Consider the following 22,597-nt stretch of genomic DNA (forward strand, 5'->3'; position numbering starts at 1 on the left):
GCAAATGCATAGCTTGTTGAAATTCAGATGACACCCTATTTGCCCCCAGATTCTGTGGATCGAAATGAGTTACATGCATATCTTCAGGCTGAGCTATAAGTGTTGCTTTTCCGGATTTATCTCTCAAGGCCTGCTCGAGTAGACTAGTAAGCCTTGCGACTTCTTCCTTAAGATTGTCCACCTCTTTTTGATGTTGGGCTTCCAACTGGGCTTTTTCTTCGTTTTCCATTTGTCTTTTTCTCGAACGAGTGTTATAGATGGGTTTCAATGGGGAACCTATATTTCAACCTGCTAAATGTAAATCATGCAATTATGCAAAAATGCTGAAGCAATAAAAATATGCATATGAAATGCGAACTTGCCCTTCACAGGGTGACAACCTAATAGAAAGATCCTAATTATTGAGTGCATCAAAGGGTTGGTCATTATCTAGTTTCAAAGGGTCTCTCGCATGCTCAGTGATCGTCCATGAAAGGTCGATATGAGGCTTACAAGTAGTGTGAAGATAGAGGCCCTGAGTAATATCAGTTTGGCATATCAACCACTTCCAAGTAAACAATCAAGCGAGAGTTGGATGGTTTCACGAGTCTTACCCAGGCTAAAGCCATTGGGGTACCGTTACTTTCCCACTTATCCTAGGTTGTAAAGTGTGTGCTCTCAAAGTGATGCATGACAACATAAACAAGGATGCATGCTAAAGTAGTAAATGCAGGAAAAATAAACAAATAAACACAAAAAAAAAAAAAAAATAGCAATAATAAGACAAAAGACAAAGCTTAATCCTAAGTCCCCAGCGGAGTCGCCATTCTGTCGCACCCGACATCGCGGCGACCCTAAAAATAATTCTCTGGAATTATGGAAAAAGAACATATTTCTGGCATCCGGTTCTTTTAGGAAAAAAAAAAAGGTCTTGTTTAAGGAGTCGCCACCTAGTATTATGGTCACTAGGAACCCTAACTGGTCAACAGAGATTCTATGGTTCGGGATTGGTTACGTAAAAGGGAAGATATTATCACCCCTTAAACGTCCTGCCTAAGGCAGGCTGCATTGCTAGTTTTGTCTTAAATTGCTAAATGTTTATTAGTTTATGCTATGAAATTTTGTTTATAATATTCCTGACTCTGGCGCCAGTGAATATTCAACTACGAATATTTCCAACTCTGGCGTTGGTAAATATTACGTAGCTATAAAATAAATTATATCAATATTTTATTTTATTCCCGACTCTGGCGCCAGTGAATAAATAAATAATAATAAAATTTATTTTTTACGAATGCAAAATTTTCTATTTTTCTAACCAAATAAAATAAAATACAACGAATAAAAATAATATAAATTTAAACCGGTATTTTTATTTCCTGACTCTGGCGTCAGTGAATAAACCAATAAATTTACATTATTTTTTATTCATGCATATACATTTTTTATTTTTCTGTTTTTTATATATTTTTTTATTTTTTTTTGGGGCCGGGCCCAGCTCAGCCCATAGGGCTGGGCTGGGCTGGACCCAGCCGGCCCAGCCTGGTCATTGGCCCAAGCCAGTGACCCGGCTGGGCAAAGGCACGCACCACGCGTGCGTGCCAAAGTGAATTAAATCCAAGCGGCACAGTAAAAGGAACGAAAACAAAACTTACCTGATCTGCAGACGTTACTGGAGGCGATGAAGACGATGGGGATGTTGATGTTGGTCTCTGTGTCTCCTGCTTGCGTTTTCCCTTTGCTTCCCCGGTCTTTCTGTTTGGACTTCTTCCTCTGCTTTTAACTCTACTCGTCGCCCCGGTTATTGGCGATGGAAGGGACGAAGACGATGATGAAATGTTGGTTCTTTCCTGCTGGGAATTTGTTTTGATTCTGGGTTTTCGTTGTTTGCAGGGACGAAGGCAGTGGCAGAGCCAATCCTCGTCTGTGTATTTGTTTTGTGTTTTCTGGGTTTCTTTTCCTCTGCTCCTCCTCTGTGTTTTTTAGTTTTCTTCCATCCTCCTTCGTCTGTGTCCTGGCCTCCTTCTCCTTCGTCCTTCTTCTGTTTTCTTCGTATGCCACAGTGTTGTTCCCCTGTTTGCTGAGTTTTTTCTATGGGTTCTGTTCCGGTTCTCTCCTCTGGTTTTCGGTCCAATTCTTCCCACTGGTTCCCTTTCTCCTTAGTTTTTCTTCCTCTTCCCTCTCCAAAAATTCCCCACTGGTTCCTCTTTTTTCCCCCTCAGTTCTGTCTCTTCCCCTTAGTCTCCTCCCATGTTTTCGTTTCTTCTCCCCCAGTTCCCCTCGGTTCTCCCCCTCCCCCCCGCGAGGTTGCCTTTGCCCAGCTTTTATAAAAGCCAGAGATCGATCGGCGCTGTAACGGTCGCCACATAAATGCCCTGTAACTGGTTGCCTTTAATGATGAAACTCAAGCGTTGGCTGGAAACTGATGAAACGGAGGAAGAAGACAGTGAACAGTCGCTGCAAAACGACTCCGTTTTCCAGTTCTAAAGGCTTCCTTCAATTTGGTCCCTGTAATTCTTGTAATTTTGCAATCAAGTCCCTGGTTAAAATGTAATTAGATCCTTGCATTTCCGTGTCATTTTCAAGCTAGTCCTTGGATTTTAATGTTTGCAATTTGGACCCCAATTAAACCCCAAACTTTGATATTTCTTCGATTAAGTCCCTGATTCCATTAATTCAATTAAATCCAAAGTCCAATTAAGTCTAAAACTTATCAATTCTTCAATTAAGCCCCTTGATTGGATTAATTACAAAAGTTTGATTAAACCCCAACCATGATGCCCTTAACCCAAATTTTAATTCATTCTTTATTTATTTCATTTTACTTGTTTTTTTCATCATTATTATTTTTTTTATCATCATTTTTTATCTTTTTTAGTAAATAAAATAATAATAATAATTAAAATAAAAATGGTCAAAAATTGGGTTATGACAAAAAACATGTTAGGTTTGGCGTTAGTCAGACCCGACACATTGGCCCAAACATACTAAGTCCGACAATGTGCAAAAACCTTCCTCTCTTAAGCACGCTCAAATATCAAATCCTTTATATGTTTGAATATCTAAAAAGAATAATATTTTTTTTTCTTTTTTTGTTACATGGAGAGTAGTACTTAGATCTCATTAAAGCAAATAATTCATGAATAATGTTGATGGTTAAAAAAAAACGATGTGTAAATTGATATGGAGAGCTAAATATATAAAAAGACAAAAAAAAAAAAAAACTATACAATGAAGAACTATTTAGGTGTACCATTCTTAATCCAGTTTTAGGAACTCCTAACTCTTCAGTCTTGTTGTCTTTCTTTGAACTGAGAACTGAATCTGTAACAGTTTTCTGTGATGAAACAGATTAGAATACGCAATACCTTGGAGAAAACAAGGAAGAAAAAGGAAAAGGCTAATGATAGTGTTACTACCTAATTTTTTACCCATATTTTTGATTTAAAAAAAATAATAATAAAAAATAAGAGTTTACATGTGACGATAACATAGAACATCAGGGTTAAGGAAACAATATGTCAAGAAGATAATTACTGAATCATATATAATTGCTGCAATATAAAATACCATAGATATATGATTTGATTCTTGCTTGTTATGAAAAATAATCACTGTAATGTAAAATACCATATATATAGGATTTGTTGGTGTTGATTATAGAAAATAATCTCTGCAATAATTATTACAATATTTTCTTAAATCGTACGTGTAGAGATTTTCTATATAAGTGAACATCCAACCATAGGTTAAAAAAAATAAATTTACAAGGGGGTAATATTTTAGAAAAAGAAAAAAACACAAAAAACCTTAAAGATAAAAAACTTAAACATGTTTCTCTTCCTTGGCCGCAGCCCCTCCTCTTTTTTTTTTAAAAAAAAAAACAAATCAGACCCCCCCTTCCCTTTGAAGAAAACCAAAACGGACGCCCCCAGCTTTTCGCCCTTCACTTTCTTCTTCCTCACTCGCCTGCTATTCTCCACAGACACCCGGACACAAGCCTCTTTTCCCCTGTCTCAGCCGACTTAGAGCATCCGGCCACCACCTCCTCATCTCTCTCTATCAGTCGCAGCCCCTTCGCCAGACCTTACTACCCCAGCCTGCAACCACCGTAAACACCATTTACAAGCCTTCCCTCTCTGTCAACACAGCCCACACAGCCCCCAGAAACGTTTTGGACTTTTTTTGGACTTTTTTCTATATTTGCTTTCATTAACTAAAATAGCAAGAGAAACACAATCCATATATACATAGCGTGTTCATCCAAATCAATTGGAAATTAATGATCCTGATAAAATAAAATAATAAAAAAACAGGAAGTATTACAAACAACGCCCTGCATTCCATAGAGATGAACTTTTTTTTTTCTTTTTCCTAACCAACTGTAAATCAAAGTGCGCAAGTCCTGACTAATAAGAAACTGGGAACAGACGCAATAGCTATTGAATCCAAGCTCGTCTTTCCTCCTCTCCTTTTTCTAGGGTCAAAAATCATCATCACCTCTCTTTTTTATCCTTATTAAAAAGACCAAAACAGCCTTCAAAAACAACCTTACTCCCCAACAAACCAAAAACAAAATTTACAATGTTGTACTAGTTACAGTAATTTCCATGCATGTTTTAGCTTTTTGTTAATTAATATATTTTATGTGAAAAAAATAATATAAATATTTAAAACAAAGCTATTTTCTAACTTTTAGACTAAATATATTGTTTTAAACAACAATAATTTATACATTAAAGGGTCTTTTCGAAACTACTAGACAAACAAAATTATATAAATATTTAAAACAAAACTATTAATATGATATTTATTATGGAATATATTTTATTATGCCCTTTCATTGTTAAATTTTGTCATCCAGTTTATAATTTGAAGTCATTGGAGCATAGTTATTTGAATAGTTAAAATACATTTTCTTTTACTAAAATTCTATTTTTACATATCTCCGTAGAAAAGCCAAAACCAAAAGGAAAGTATATATACTCGTTAGCCAACATATTTTTATCTATAATTAGCATTTGTTTGTCTCTTTAAAAACAGAACAAGAGAAAAAAAAGCCTGCACATCTCAAAGCCCAAAAAATTTGATAGTATTATATAAAACTGAAAGTTAAAAATATTTATATAAATAAATTTTGATTTTAAAAGTTTAAAATTTAAAACTTCAAATTATATATTTTAACTTTGATATTACTTCTTTAATTTGATAAATTACGCATATTAATTATATAATTAATAACATAATTGTATTATATAAAAAATAATTAAACTAGTTATATAATTATATTAATATAAAATATATTAAAATATAATTAGCTTTTTCTAAATACTTTTTTACCATTAAAATTACACATTAAAAAAAACTCTATTTAAATCCATTTTATCAATTTAATTTTCAACTTTTAAAACTAGCATGTTTTATTGGAGTTGCTCTTGTGCAGAATTATATAAGGGAGAGGAAGGCAACAAAGGGAAAGAGACAAAAGAAGTCCAAAAATGTTTATTTTAAACATATGAATCAACTCAATTGTGATGTGTGGCCCAACCCCTGCTCTTGACAGGAAGGTGCCTCTGCTGCCCAATGCGCGTTCGATATCCCTTTCATTTCTCTTTTTGCTTTTTCTCCACCGAAACTCCATCTTCTTTACAGTGTAAACTTACCAGTACGAGTTCTTGACCTCAAGGAACCGGAAAAAAAATTCGACGTCATTGGGCTTGGCTAGATCTTGTGCCTCTTTAGCCAACACTTACCACACGGTTTGTTTCGTCTAGATTCGTGAAATACTCGTAGAAATTTGGTGTTTTCTGATTTCTAAGTAGAGTTGTACATGTTCCAGCTTGAAATTACTAATTGGTAGATTTAATTGCCAAATTTCTTGATCTTACCTTCTGTTTCATGTTTGACCACAGGAGCAGGCCTGACACGCGTGGAAAGCAATTGCTGAACCAAGCTAGCTAGTTGAGGCCAGAAGGGATCGGTGCTAGTTTATCGCTATAGGGATTTTCATGGCTTCCACCAGCGCGCAATGAATGAACTCATCTTCATCTTGTAACCAAAAATAGCACTGTTAACTTTTGTTTAGGTTGAAGAAATATTTTTTTTATTATTAATAGAAAAATAAATGTTAGAATATAATATTGATGTAAAGTGAAGACTAAATCAAGAAAAACTGAAAGATAAATATAATTTAAAATATTTGATCTCTTGTAACCAAAAAAATAACTTTCATCACTCATGCGCTCTTGACTAAATTTTTCTTTTGCTTTTTTATGCTGTCCCACTGAGATGATCTCTTATATATGCTCTTTTATGTGAATTGAAATTAGATTAGGTGCTTATAATTGGTTCATCTCATTTTTATTTTTATTTTATTTTTGGAAAGTAAACTTCCTTAATTTAGTTAGATAGTTTTTTCTTGGCTATTTTGTTTTGCATGCTTTAATTTTTTTTTCTTTGATTATCCTTGCTGATAATATCAAATTATCCCTTTGCTTTTTTGCAGACTTTATCAAGGTATTTGGTTTCCTGATTTTCAGTATAATAAGCATTAGTGATACTCAAGAAAACTAAAAAATCAATTAAATAAAAATCAACTGAGAACATTAAATAAAAAAAATTAAATTAATTAATTAAAAAATAAAAAATTTTCAATTCAATTCAGTTTTAATTTTTAAAACTAATAGAAAGAGACTGAATCAGAGTCAGAGTGGTCATTATTATTATATTCCCATTATTATTTCCTATTCTATAGATTTTTCTACGTTGAAGCTTTTGAAAAGAAAAGTTAACATTAGTCATTCATGCACTTTTTAGACCAAATTTTTCTTTTGCTTTTTATGTTGTCCCACTGAGATTACTTTTTTTCATAGTTTTAAAACTCGGCCCGGCCCGGCGGGTCGACCCGGGACCCGGCCGACCCGGGCATGGGACCGGTCCGGGTGAAGGCCAAAACCCGTTTGGGAATTGGCCCGGCCAGACCCGGTCGACCCGGTGGGTCGACCCGGGACCCGGTTGACCCGGCAAGACCCGGTCAACATCTAGCCCCAAACCCGTTGACTTTTATTTTTTTTTGTTTTTTTTTTTGCTAAAACGACGTCGTTTTGATTCTTTTTAAAAAAAAATTAAAATTTTTTTTTGACCCAGCCGACCCGGCGACCCGGCCGAGACCCGGTGACCCGGTCAAAACCCGGAACCCGGGCCTTGGACCGGGTCGACCACCGGGCCGGGTCTTAAAACTATGCTTTTTTTGCTCTTTTGTGTGAATTGAAATTAGATTAGATGTTTATAATTGTTTCATCTCTTCTTCTTTTTTTGAAAAGTAAACTTCCTTTAATTAGATAGGTTTTTTTTCTATTTTGTTTTGCAGGCTTTAATCTTTTTTTTCTTTGATTATCCTTACTGTTAATATTAAATTGTCCGTATATTTTTTTGCAGCTGCCAATATATTCGGTCCGATTCGAATTGGTTTTTAGTTCATTTTAGATTATTTTCTCAAGAAATTATTGTTTCTGGTTGCTATTTAAAAAAAAAAAAAAACAATATAGGTCATGGATTTCTTTTCCTTTTTTGTTACATGGAATCTCATTAAAACAAACAATTCATCAATCATAATCCAAACTCAAAACAAAGCATGCAAGTACACTATGAATAATGTTGATGGTAAAAAAATAAAAATGATGTGTAAATTGAGATGGAGAGCTAAATATATAATTAGGATATTTATCCCTCATTAAATGTTATCATGGTCGCTTCATAAAAAAAAAACTCATGAGCTATAAATACACAATAGTACTTTTAGAACAGAGGTTTACAATCTTCATTCTCTATTACATATATATTTTTAGAATATCTCTTTTTAAAATATTTTATATATATATTTTTTAAAAATATATTTATTTAAACATCGAAGATTCTCTACTTTCATTAAAAAGAATTTTTTGTAAGTACTAATCACAAGCTAGCTATCGTGACCTATCTAACATCAATTATAAGTTATCGATCACATTAGGGATAATAAATAAGATTGATAAGACTAGTTAATTAACAAATTATCCAACCCGAAAATCTATTTTTAAGCTACTTGAATATTTTTAGATTTTCTCGTAAAGCATGTTCGCAGCAAAAAAAAAAAAAACAAAAAAAAAAAGGGGGATTCAGCTAAGCAAGTTATAAGGGGTCTATATTTGCTTTCATTAACTAAAATAGCAAGAGAAACACAATCCATATATATATACATAGTCATCCAAATCATTTGGAAATTGATGACCCAAAAAACAGGAAGCATTACAAACAACGCCCTGCATATAGAGAAGAACAATTTATTTTTTTCCAACCAACTGTAAATCAAAGTGCACAAGCCTGACCAATACGAAACTGGGAACAACACGCAATAGCTATACGTATGTGAACTGAACAAATAAATCAAACCATGAAAAACAAAAAACTGGAGACGGTCAACATAAACCAAACAAGAAAAACTTAAAATGCAAGCAATGCTGGAACCATCATATCATCATCACCCCATCTTTCTTTTTTCTCTCTGTCCCTTTTTAGGAACCACAATTCTACACTTCTCTTCCCAGTCTATCCTCCCATCTCATCTTTTTTATTTTTTATCAGCTTTTTGTTAATTAATATATTTTATGTGAAAAATAATATAAATATTTAAAACGAAACTATTTTCTAACGTTTACACTAAATATATTGCTTCAAACAACGACAATTTATACTTTAAAGGGTCTTTTTGATCCTACTAGACCAACAAAATTATATAAATATCTAAAACAAAGCTATTAATATGATATTTATTATGGATTATATTTTATTATGCCCTTTCATTGTTAAATTTTGTCATCCAGTTTATAATTTGAAGTCATTGGAGCATAGTTATTTGAATAGCTAAATACATTTTCTTTACTAAAATTCTATTTTTACATATCTCCGTAGAAAAGCCAAAACCAAAAGTATAAATACTCGTTAGCCAACATATTTTTATCTATAATTAGCATTTGTTTGTCTCTTTAAAAACAGAACAAGAGAAAAAAAAGCCTGCAAATCTCAAAGCCTAAAAAATTTGATAGTATTATATAAAACTGAAAAATGAAAATATTCATATAAATAAATTTAGATTTTAAAAATTTAAAATTTAAACTTTAAATTATATTTTTTAACTTTGATATTACTTCATTAATTTTATAAATTACCAATATTAATTAATTGTATAATAATAACATGATTGTATTATATAAAAAATAATTAAACTAGTTATATAATTATATTAAAAATAAGTTTAATATAAAATATAATTAACTCTTCTAAATAGCTTTTTACCATTAAAATTTCACATAAAAAAACTATATTTACATCCATTTTATCAATTTAATATTTAACTTTTTAAAATAGGATGTCTTATTGAAGTTGCTCTTATGCAGAATTACAAGGGAGAGGAAGGCACCAAAGGGAAAGAGACAAAAGAAGTCCAAAAATATTTATTTTAAACATAGATGCTTGACTTGAAAATTCATTACAAAACACGAATCAACTCAATTGTGATGTGCGTGGCCCCACCCCTGCTCTTGACGGGAAGGTGCCTCTGCTGCCCAATGCGCGTTCGATATCCCTTTCATTTCTCTCTTGTCTTTTTCTCCACCGAAAGTCCATCTTATTTACAGTGTAAGATCCGTAAGAAAATCATTGGAAACTTACCACTACGAGTTCTTGACCTAAAGGAACTCGAAGTCATTGGAATAAAAAGAAAGTAAAGGGCTTTGGAAGTTGGTAACTAAGATACCAGAAGAAGAAAAAATATTGAGCCTGGCTGGATCTTGTGCCTCTTTAGCCAACACTTACAACACGGTTTGTACAAACTTGGTGTTTTCTGATTTATAAGTAGAATTGTACATGTTCCAGCTTGAAATTGCTATTTGGTAGATTTAATTGCCTAATTTCTTGATCTTACCTTCTGTTTCGTGTTTGATCACAGGAGCAGGCCTTACAAAAAATAGCGTGGAAAGCAATTGCTGAACCACGTTAGCTAGTTGAGGCTAGAAGGATCGGTACTAATTTATCGCTATAGGGATTTTCATGGCTTCCAGCAGCGAGCAAGGGATAACCTCATCTTCATCTTCTTCTCCTCCACTATATATGTATGATGTGTTCCTTAGTTTTAGAGGCAAAGACACCCGGAACAACTTTACTAGTCATCTATATTCTAATCTGAAACAGAGAGGCATCGACGTATACATGGATGATAGGGAGCTCGAGAGAGGAAAGACCATCGAACCTGCTCTCTGGAAGGCCATCGAAGAATCAAGGTTTTCTGTCATTATATTTTCAAGAGATTACGCATCTTCACCATGGTGCTTGGATGAACTTGTCAAGATTGTTCAGTGCATGAAAGAGATGGGGCACACTGTTCTGCCAGTTTTTTATGATGTGGATCCCTCAGAGGTAGCCGAGCAGAAAGGGCAATATGAGAAAGCCTTCGGTGAGCATGAACAAAATTTCAAGGAAAACTTGGAGAAGGTCCGGAACTGGAAAGATTGTCTCTCTACGGTGGCTAATCTATCAGGCTGGGACGTGCGAGATAGGTAAATCATCTATCTACTTCTTTTTTGAATGTTTTGTTCACACTAGAAAAATTATTTTTCAATTTATTATATTTTTTTCTAGCAAATCAATTAGCAAATGCTTTAGTGTTCTTTTGAGTTTTGTTAATCAAAAGATGGTAAATAATATTCAATGAATGAAAAAATTGTGGATTTGTTGACGAAACACTTGGTAGTAAATGTATATTTGTTTCATATGCATTCTAATTTTACATAAAATTTCTTTCTTTTCTTAGGTTTTTCTTTATATTTTGAAAATAAAAAAATATTAGATAGAAAAATGAAAATGTCAAAAAAAAAAATTGAAAAAACAAATCTAGCATGAACAAATAAAAAGTTAGCTTAAAAAAATAAAAATTGTGAAGAAATGACAACATATTCATCATAAAGAAATAAAACATTGACTAAAGCTTTTGATATATTGGTTTTAGCTTTCAAAATAAAATAAAAAGATTTTCCATTATGAATTAAAAAATTCCAACTATTTATAAATAAAAGAGAACTTTATTTATAATTTTTTTTTTATCTTTTTGTGAAATTTTTTATTTTTATTTTTTTCTTTTTTAATTTGGAATTAAAATTTGATAGGTGTTTGTTTTTTTAAAAATAAAATTAATGTAAAATTAGTTTGTTCGGAAAGAGGATTTTCTATTATTTAATTGAGTTTATTGTGGCATCTTTATAAAAAATATCAATATTACAAAGACATTTTTTAGTATGATTAGAATACTATTTTCTGAATCTGTTTTAGAATAAGACAATTATATCAATTGTATTAACAAAAACTTAAAGCCCATGGGAAAAATACAGTAAAAATATCTTGATTTACCATGGATCGGAAAAATGAATTTACTATTTTTTAACTCTAAAAAAATATAATTATTAGGGATAACAAGGTCTGTTATGGTCGTTATAAAATTACTAGGGAGTAATTTGGTATTTTTTAAAAAATTTTGATACGGTGTAATTACATAGTTGCCTTTAAAAGCAAACAAAAAAAAAATAGCTTAGAAGCTTTTTTTTAAAAATTCACTTTTCACAGCACAATAAAATTATATTTAAAAAAAAATAATAATAATAATCTAACCTATAACACAGCACAGCAAAGCCAAAAATCTATTTAAAGAACTACACATTGAAGTGAAGTTTTCAACAAGTGGCAACTTATCATTATATAATTATTGAAGGGTTATTTAGTATTTTTAATAGGTTACCATGTATAGTTCAGTTTTCAAGCTATGACAGATAATATATATATATATATATATATATATATATTAATGAAATGATCATTATATTGAAACTAATTTTAAGATTTTATAAATATTGAAAGACCAAATAAAAGATTAAATAAAGAAGGAAGACGAAGAAATGGGTTGTGAAAATTTGAGTTGTGAGACGTATATGCCATATCAGTCCATCTGCATGGATTGAATTTGCGCAACCAAACTATGTTATTCTGAGAAATTGTTTTAGGACTATGCTAATATGGGAAAAAACTTAAAAATTAATAAATTTAAAGCTATTTTTTAAAAGTTAATTATGCAAGATAATTGAAATTTTTGTTAAATATAATTATAAAAATAACTTAGTGGTCGTAAAACAAATATGATAGAACTCCATTTGCTTTTTGGTATGTGAAAACCAAACTTAGTGGATATTTTATTTCCTAGCTTTTGTTCTTGTATGCATGCTTCTGTAGTATCTGTGTGATTCTATAGGCAATAAGATAGCTATTGTACGGATCATTCTTAGCATCAATACAATCCTAGTTCCTTTTTCAGTTTATTCTTTCCTTTTCCTCTCTGTTCTTGAAGCTATGGGCCTATTTTTCTCAAAGGTTGGTGTATCAATTTCCGGCTAACAGCCATACATTTTCGAGCTACAATATGCTAATGTTTATTTTTCCATTATCACTATCTCATTTGATTTCTGCACACTGAATGATTAATGTGTGCACCCTTCTATGCAGGAATGAATCGGAATCAACTAAAATAATTGTTGAATACATATCGTATAAACTAAGCGTCACTTTGCCAACAATTAGCAAAAAATTAGTTGGAATAGATTCTCGTGTAGAGGTATTAAATGGCTATATAGGTGAAGAAGTAGGCCAAGCAATCTTCATAGGGATTTGCGGAATGGATGGCATAGGTAAGACAACTATTGCAAGGGTACCATATGATAGGATTCGTTGGCAATTTGAAGGCAGCTGCTTCTTAGCAAATGTTAGAGAAGTTTTTGCTAAGAAAGATGGACTACACCGTTTACAGGAACAACTTCTTTCTGAAATCTTAATGGAACGTGCTTCTGTATGGGATTCTTATAAAGGGATTGAGATGATAAAGCGGAGGTTACGACTTAAAAAGATTCTTCTTATCCTTGATGATGTAGATGACAAAAAACAGCTAAAAGTCTTGGCTGAGGAGCCTGTATGGTTTGGTCCAGGGAGCAGAATTATCATAACAAGCACAGATAAACAAGTGTTGACTAGAAATGGTGTTGCTAGAATTTATGAGGCTGAGAAATTGAATGATGATGATGCTCTTACGTTGTTTAGCCAGAAAGCTTTCAAAAATGACCAACCTGCTGAAGATTTCTTGGATCTATCCAAGCAAGTCGTGGGTTATGCTAATGGCCTTCCACTGGCTCTTGAAGTTATAGGTTCGTTTTTGCATGGAAGAAGTATCCTTGAATGGGGAAGTGCAATTAATAGACTAAATGATATTCCTGATCGTGAAATTATTGATGTGCTTCGCATTAGTTTTGATGGCCTCCATGAATTAGAGAAGAAAATATTTTTAGACATTGCATGTTTCCTGAAGGGGTTTAAAATTGATCGAATAACAAGGATACTTGACAGCCGTGGATTCCATGCAGGTATTGGAATACCAGTTCTTATAGAGAGATCTCTCATAAGTGTCTCTCGGGATCAAGTCTGGATGCATAATATATTACAAATATTGGGTAAGGAAATTGTTCGTTGTGAATCCCCTGAAGAGCCTGGAAGGCGCAGTAGATTGTGGACATACGAGGATACCTGCCTTCCACTAATGGACAACACAGTGAGTAGCTGATAGAGAACATTATCCATAAGATTTCATAAAGTTTATTTTAATTTACTCTCCATCTCTACTTTGTATTTTTTTTTTAACTTTTTATTTTCCCATTATCACTATCTGATTTGATTTTTGCACATTGCATGATTAATGTTTTGCACCCTCCTATGCAGGAATGAATCGGAATCAATTAAAATAATCACATATCGTACAAACTAACCGTCACTCCAGCAGTAGCGGCAGTAGCAGCTCGATGAGCAGGTGCGGCAGCAGGTACTCCAGCAGCAACTACCTGGGTTTTGGTTAGGAATTTAACTTGCTTTAGCTTGAAGATCTTCGTCAGTTTTTGCTCGTGGTTTTGGTTTGGGGTAATTAGATTCACATTATACTATGTATGTATTTTCTTTTTAAATTTAGGATAATCCCATGTTTGCGGATGGAAGGATTGTTTCCATATTAAAAACTTTTATATGGCGGAAAGCCCGTGCTCTGGAAAATTTCAACCATTATTTTGGAATTGCTAGTATGCTTATTTTAGTTAAAAACTATATATATTTCTAAATGATAAAACCAATAATTTCTTATCAATATGAATTTTTTTTCCCATCAATTTCATAATTATTTGAAATTAATTTTTTATTTATGTATAATTAATTTTAAGTATTTTAATATTTCATGTTATAATTAATATTCATGCAAAAAAAAAATTTCAACAAAATCTTAACTCATTAATTTAATTTTTGATTAAAATTTAAATACAATAACTACGTTTTAAAACTAATTTCTCCTAACTATCAAATAATCAATTCAATTCAATAGCTTAATCTGTTAGGTGAAGTCTCAAGATATATGATTTATATTATTGTCTAATACCCTCTCTCAAATGTAAGCATTTTGGACTTGAATTTACATAATGTCACATTACGTTGTGTTTAATTTTTATTAAATAAATGAAGACGATAAGATTTGAATTCGTAACCGTTTAGTTATCAAGGCTCTAATATAATGACAAAAAACAAATTTAACTCGGTGGCTTAAATTATTAAGTGAGGTTTTAAAATATTATTTATATTATTTTTTAATACCAATGACATGCATTTTACATTCAAAATACATGAAAATTGATCTTACATGCGATCGAGTTGTATGAATGCATTCTAATCATTCTAAACAATTCTCACAGTTTTTTTATTGTAAGAGCCCGTTTATTTATTATTGTAGTAATGTTGTTGTTGTAACATTTATTTTTATAATATTTTTTATTTAAAATATATTGAAATAATATTTTTTTATTTTTAAAAAAATATTTTTGATATCAGTACATTAAAAATAATATAAAAATATAAACAAATTTAATTTTAAATTAAAAAAATAAACTTAAACTTTTTTTAAAAAATATTTTTAAAATATAAAAACAAACAAACAATCTACCCGACAACCTATTAGGAAAGGCGGCATCTTTAATTTGTTACTTTTACGTAAAAAGTGTTTTGTTGATCATGGTGGTCTCCTGTCACTAAGGGATTGCTTAGTTACTATTAGGTCAACCCAATTTTTGACCATTTTATTTTAATTATTATTATTATTTTATTTTCTAAAAGGGATAAAAAAAAATGATGAAATAATAATAATAATAATAATAATAATAATGATGGAAAAAACAAGTAAAATGAAATAAATGAAGAATGAATTAAAATTTGGGTTAAGGGCAATATGATTGGAAGTTTTGAGGTTTAATTAAACTTTGGAATTAATTTAATTAAGCTTTGGAATTAATTTAATTAATCCAATTCAGGGTTTAATTGGAGAATTGATAAATTTTTAGACTTAATTAAGCTTGAAATTAATTTAATTCATCCAATCAAGGATTTAATTGGAGAATTGATAAGTTTTGAGACTTAATTAAGCTTGGAATTAATTTAATTAATCCAATCAGGGGCTTAATTGAAGAATTGATAAGTTTTAGACTTAATTGGACTTTGGATTTAATTAAATTAATGAAATCAGGGACTTAATTGAAGAAATATTAAAGTTTGGAGTTTAATTGGGGCACGTTTGCAACAAATTAAAATCCAAGGATTACATCGAAAATGGCGCGCAAATGCAGGGGGCCGATTACAGTTTAAACCAGGGGTTTAATTACAAAACTTTTAAAACTTCAAGGGCCAAAACGCAAATAATCATTAAACATGAAAACGGCGTCGTTTCAGGGGAATTGTTCGTCTTCTTCCGCTCACCAAACCAGAGAAACGGACGCCCCTGCCATCACTGCTCCTGCAATAAATGGTTTTGAGTCTTCATTACCAATGGAAACGCATGCCATTCGCCGACTATAAGAAACCAGAGAAGGGATGCGCACAGGGAGAGGGTTGAATCACAGAACCGAAAAGGGGGGAAGACAAGGAAAAAGAGCCACGAACAGGGGCAGAAAAACTGGAGCAGGGATGACAGAACCGAGGGGCTGAGGGGAGGAAAAACCCAGACGAAAAGGACGGGGAAGAAACAGAACCCCAATTGAAAAGCACAGACCAAAAGCTTTCTTTCCAAACACGATCTCAAAAAAAGAAAAACCACAGGAGGACGAAACAGCGACCGAAACCAGAGGGAACAGGGGCCGAGAACCGGAGACAAAAATGGAGAGGCAGGTAACGAAACAGGGAGAACGAACAGAGGGAAGCGCACTGGACTGGGAAACCCAGGAGACACACAACAAAAAGAACACGGGCAGAGGAAAGTCACCGAGACCGTTGCTACTACCTTCGGCGTTTCTGAAACCGGAGAAAAGAACAAAGGAGAAAACACCGAGGAGCACGGGAACTAACCATTCGCAGAATAACAAGAACGAAGCATGGCGAAGGAGAAAGGCGCTCAGCAGACCAGGTCAGTAACCTTTTCTTCTTGCATTATTTCGGTTGATTAGCATTTGCACTGTGCAAGTGAATTTTAATTGATCTCCTTGGTCCACATCCTATTCGGTTAACCAAGTCGGCTACCACTTGCAGCACAATTCATCAAAAAACGATGTGAATTATCATTTGATGTCAAACCAGGTGGATTATCAGCTGCAGCCACAATTATTTGATGCATAGCAAAATAATTATTTAGAATCACAGTACCTTGGCAGTCCTTTCCAGCCAACTTGATGCGTTGTGAGCTAATCCGATGAAAATCAAGGTCCCAAAGAGGGTGATGCCGCTGATGTAGTAGTTGCAATGCCGAGGACTTTTATGTATATATAAATTATGTAGGGGTGTTCATGGTCTAGTTCGGTCCAGTTTTAACCAAAAAATTCAACCGAACCGGAAAATAGTATTCCTTATTAATATAACCCGAACCGAACCGAGAACCGGTTCAAACCAAACTGGTTTTGTTCGGTTTGAGTCAATTTTTTAGCATAAAAACCAGAAAAACCTGATTAATCTTCATTACTGAGCTAAATCGAAGAAAAATTTGACATCAAATATCTATTTAAGCTATTAATCACAACAACCACTTAAAAATTCAAGAAAAGCAACAAAAAAAATACAACCGACAATCAAAGTCTTCCACGTAGGGGGTGGGAAGGGGAAGGGGAAGGGGAAGGCGGGGAAGGGGGAAAAGGGAAGGGAGGTCCCCTAAAGAGCTGATTAACCATAAATTTTCTTGGGTTTTTTGCTCTTTCACCAACTGTGAATGTTGTATTGGCTTTAGTAAAGCCTTTTGTTTTGGGGTATGTAAAGAATCTCAAAGCTTGACTCCACTTAGCACAAGGATGGAACTAGTATAAGTATAAGGATGGAACTAGTATAAGTTATACTGTATAATTATCAAAGGCAGGATTTCTTGAATAATGGTTCCCTCGCATCTAGATTGTGAAACTGGAAGGGAAAGGCTGGGAAAGGAGAAAGGGAAAGGAAGGGAAGGCTTGAGGGGGGAGGGATGGCGGCTGGAAAGGGAAAAAGTAATTTAGGGTTCTGGGAAAGGAAAAAGGGGGAGGTTGAAGGGGTTGGCAGCTGGAAAGGGAAAAAGTGATTTAGGGTTAGAAATGATTTTTTTTATACTTTTTTTAACCGGTTTGATTTGGTACGGTTCAATCGGTTTAAGCTTTTTTAAACTGGAACTGAACCGGACTTGGTGGTTTTTTTATTTTTTAATCGGTTTATTCGGTTTTTTTCTATCGGTTTGGTTTTTGCGGTTAATTTTTTCTTGATTTTTTCGGTTTAATTAGTTGATTGGTTTTTTTGAACACCCGTATAATTATGTATACTGTGTTTTTTATTTTTATTTTACTCAATCTCATAATTAAATTTTTGTTGCATAGTTTTTAATTAATAAACATGTAATTATAAATGAAGGAAAGAAAAAATTGGTTGGACTTGTCGGTTGGAATTTTATTTTTTTGGTTTTATCTTTTTTTATTTGTTGTTTAAAGCCTTTCTTAACTCTTAATCAATTCTTTATTTTTTATTATTTTTTTAAGTATAAAAGTATATTCCAAAGAATATTTTAAAGTTATTGAGCACATAACATTGTTAGCCACGGAGAGATCAAAGGTGTGGACAAAATAATAGTATAATGATTGGACTAAAAAACTTTCAAAGACAAGGGAACTCATCAAACCAAAATCAATAGTATACGATCCCTCAAACTCACTAACCCCTCACAACTCACTAACCCAAATTCTCTTGTTTTTGGATAATTAAAAAGAATCTATTTTTTATGTTGTTTTGAATTTTTTATTTACTATTTGAATTTTTTTTAATATATTCATTCGTTTAGATTGATTTGGGTGAGTAACTATCTAAATCTTAAATCTTAAATATTATATTTATCGATCTTGTAGTTCTTTGTATTTAGGTTAAAGCTAGTACGGGAAGACTATGAAAATTTTAACTTTTTTCTTTTTTATAGTTGTATTTATTTTTATGTTAATTGAATTATTTTAACAATAAAAACTGTGTCAATGGACAGACGGAGAACCATGTTTATGAGGTTGCACTTAATGTTCAAGCTATGGTGGCTACATTATCCAAGAGGTTGGATTCAGTTTTGTTATACAAGCACTAGCTAGTATGTTAGAAATTATAAATTAATAACAACAACATTATTATTATTATTATTATTATTATTATTTATTAAGATTAAAATTAATAAAGAAATAAAAGACCAAATTGATAGATAGATCGAAGCCTAGATATATTTTTGTTTCAAAAAATTGATTTCAATTTAAGACCGATTAATGTGTGTTTGCCTTATAAAAGCATTAAATTAAAAAATATTTTAATATATTTTAAAAACATCACTTTTAAAAATAACTTTGCACCATGATATACTAGCTAAGCATGCACTAAATATCAAATAGACTCTAAAGATCCAAATTACTAAGCTTACAAGGGCATAAGTTTTTAAAGAAATTGAGTTCTTTTAGAAGGTTTTAAAAAGTTTAGTATAAATTTAAGTGCATAATCCGGTTAACTTCAGGGTTTTTTATAAAGATTGATTTTCTTTATGGTGTTGCGTATTTTTAATTTTTTAAGTTGAATATAAATTTAAAAGAAAACAATTATTGAATCTCGTTGAATTCATGATCCGGGTCATATATTTAGTTTTTATAAAGATTTAAGGAAATAAATATTAAAATTTGAGATTCTAAACACAATTCAACATGATTTTTTTTTTTGTGTGTTTCGTTAATTAGTTCCAGGGTGGTGGCTAAGTTTATTTAAAAAAAAAAATCAATTGGAATTTATAAGATTTAATATAAGAGTCTTATAGTTAATAGTTTGAAAATGCATTAAAAAATACTTTTCAATTGTGATGTGTGGCCCAACCCCTGCTCTTGACAGGAAGGTGCCTCTGCTGCCCAATGCGCGTTTGATATCTCTTGAGGATTTGTTTTTACTGGAAATGAAGAAAAAAGGTGTTAGGATGCACATGGATGGTGGCCCTTGATTTTCTGACTACCGAAGCATTGTCGAGAAAACATAGCACCACATGTTCTTCCAATAAATAACGTTTCCTTTTCTACTTCTTGTTGTGGATATCGGATTAAAAGTTACTTTTCAATGGAAAAAAGAAAAAGAAAAGTGTGAGCACTGTCAACTTTTTTAAAGTTGAAGAAATTTTTTTAAGTTTTATAGTTAATAGTTTGAAAATTCATTAAAAAATACTTTTTAATTGTGATGTGTGGCCCAACCCCTGCTCTTGACAGGAAGGTGCCTCTGCCGCCCAGTGCGCGTTCGATATCCCTTTCATTTTTCTTTTCACTTTTTCTCCACCGAAACTCCATCTTCAAAAATTATATACAAAAATATATGTTAGAATATAATATTGATGTAAAGTGAAGATGAAATCATTCATGCACTTTTGATTAAATTTTTCTTTTGTTTTTTTATGATGTCCCACTGAGATGATCTCTTATGCTCTTTTATGTGAATTGAAATTAGATTAGATGCTTATAATTGGTTCATCTCATTTTTATTTTTATTTTATTTTATTTTTGGAAAGTAAACCTCCTTTAGTTAGATAGTTTTTTCTTGGCTATTTTGTTTTGCATGCTTTAATCTTTTTTTATTTTGATTATCCTTACTGATAATATCAAATCATCCCTTTGCTCTTTTGCAGACTTTATCAAGGTATTTGGTTTCCTGATTTTGACCAAACTGGATCAGTTTGTTTTGAATTGGTTTTTGATTTTTGGTTTGGTGAATTTTTTCTCCGAGACCCATGCAACATGTTGAAAACTTGCAGTTTGGCGTTGGTGGATTCAGTCAGCTGGACCAGTGGAATGATGAGACCATGTTTCTTTTGTGTGAATAAAAAGAATATCTAAAAAGAACAAAACCCTCAAATATCTTATATGTTTGAATATCTAAAAAGAAGAAAAGGCAACAATTAATTTTCAAGCTTTTTTCCCCTATTTAAAGGGGGGGAAGCAATATAGGTCATGGATTTCTTTTCCTTTTTTTGTTACATGGAGAGCAGTTAGATCTCATTAAAGCAAATAATTCATCAATCATAATCCAAACTCAAAACAAAGCATGCAATTACACCATGAATATTAATGTTTATGGTAAAAATTTAAAAATGATGTTGTAGTCAAATTTTGAACATCTAAAAGGCATCTTGTGTGCGACTATTTCCATGTCACTATGCACGACAGAAAAAAGAGAGGATGCTATATTCATACATCAATCAAAGAATGTGTGGATCCAAGGAGAACAATGAACATCCAAAGGCGGAGTTTGAAATTGATGAATTAAGATTTTATCTATATATATATTTTTTTTAAAAAATTAGTTTTTAGAAAAAAATTATAAATATAAATTTTCAGGAATATAAACACATTACAATAAAAAATGTTAGGTTTGGTGTTAGTCAGACCCGGCACTTTGGCCCAAACATACTAAGTCCGACAATGTGCAAAAACCTTCCTCTCTTAAGCACGCTCAAATATCAAATCCTTATATGTTTGAATATCTAAAAAGAATAATATTGTTTTCTTTTTTTGTTACATGGAGAGTAGTACTTAGATCTCATTAAAGCAAATAATTCATGATAATGTTGATGGTAAAAAATTAAAAATGATGTGTAAATTGAGATGGAGAGGTAAATATATAAAAAGATATATATAAAAAAAAGAATGCTGTAGTCAAATTTTGAACATCTAAAAGGCATCTTGTGTGCGACTATTTCCATGTCACTATGCACGACAGAAAAAAAAAGAGGATGCTACATTCATACATCAATCAAAGAATGTGTGGATCCAAGGAGAACAATGAACATCCAAAGACGGAGTTTGAAATTGATAATCAAGATTTTATTTGTATATTTCTTTTTTTTAAAAATTAGTTTTTAGAAAAAATTATAAATATAAATTTTCTAGAATATAAATACGTTACAATGAAAGCATGTTAGGTTTGTCGCTAGTCAGACCCGACATGTTGACCCAAACACGCTAGGTCCGACAATGTGGAATAACCTTCCTTTCTTGAGCACGTTCGAATATCAAATCTTTATATGTTTGAATATCTAAAAAGAATAAAAAACAACCAAATTTTCAAACTTCTTTCCTCTATTTAAAGGGGGAAGGTGGGGAGCAATAAAGGTCATGAATTTCTTTTTCTTTTTTTGTTACATGGAGAGTAGTACTTAGATCTCATTAAAGCAAATAATTCATGAATAATGTTGATGGTTAAAAAAAAAAATGACGTGTAAATTGAGATGGAGAGCTAAATATATAAAAAGACAAAAAAAAAAAAAAAAGAACTATACAATGAAGAACTATTTTAGGTGTACCATTCTTAATCCATTTTTTGGAACTCCTAACTCTTCAGTCTTGTTCTCTTTCTTTGAACTGAGGACTGAATCTATAACAGTTTCTGTGATAAAACAAATTAGAATACGCAATACCTTGGAGAAAACAAGGAAGAAAAAGGAAAAGGTTAATGATAGTGCTGCTATCTAATTTTTTGACCCATATTTTGATTTAAAAAAAAAAAAAAAAAAAAATAAGAGTTTACATGTGGCGATAACATAAAACATCAGGGTTAAGGAAACAATATGTCAAGGAGATAATTACTGAATCATATATAATTACTGCAATATAAAATACCATAAATATATGATTTGATTCTTGCTTGTTATAAAAAATAATCACTGTAATGTAAAATACCATATATATAGGATTTGTTGGTGTTGATTATAGAAAATATTCTCTGCAATAATTATTATAATATATTTTTTAAATAGTATGTGTAGAGATTTTCTATATAAGTGAACATCCAATTATACGTAAAAAAAAAATAAAAAAATTCACAAGGGGGCAATTTTTTAGAAAAAGAGAAAAACACAAAAAACCTTAAAGATAAAAAAAACCTAAACATGTTTCTCTTCCTTGGCCGCAGCCCCTCCTCTTTTTTTTTTTTTTTAAAAAAAACAAATCAGACCCCCCCTTCCCTTTAAAGAAAA

The 22,597-nt window shown here is 31.8% G+C and overlaps 1 protein-coding gene across 1 annotated transcript; it reads left to right on the forward strand.

The window, feature by feature from the left end:
* The first annotated feature begins 9,675 nt into the window (after positions 1-9,675).
* On the forward strand, positions 9,676-14,171 carry LOC118036131 (TMV resistance protein N-like). The gene is made up of 4 exons (XM_035041833.2): positions 9,676-9,837; positions 9,965-10,571; positions 12,562-13,654; positions 13,822-14,171. The coding sequence occupies exons 2-4, from the start codon at positions 10,066-10,068 to the stop codon at positions 13,825-13,827; spliced, it is 1,605 nt and encodes a 534-aa protein (XP_034897724.1). The 5' UTR covers positions 9,676-9,837; positions 9,965-10,065; the 3' UTR covers positions 13,828-14,171.
* The last annotated feature ends 8,426 nt before the right edge of the window (positions 14,172-22,597 follow it).

This window comes from Populus alba, chromosome 17 (genome assembly GCF_005239225.2).
Source record: "Populus alba chromosome 17, ASM523922v2, whole genome shotgun sequence".
In the NCBI taxonomy this organism is placed as follows: domain Eukaryota; kingdom Viridiplantae; phylum Streptophyta; class Magnoliopsida; order Malpighiales; family Salicaceae; genus Populus; species Populus alba.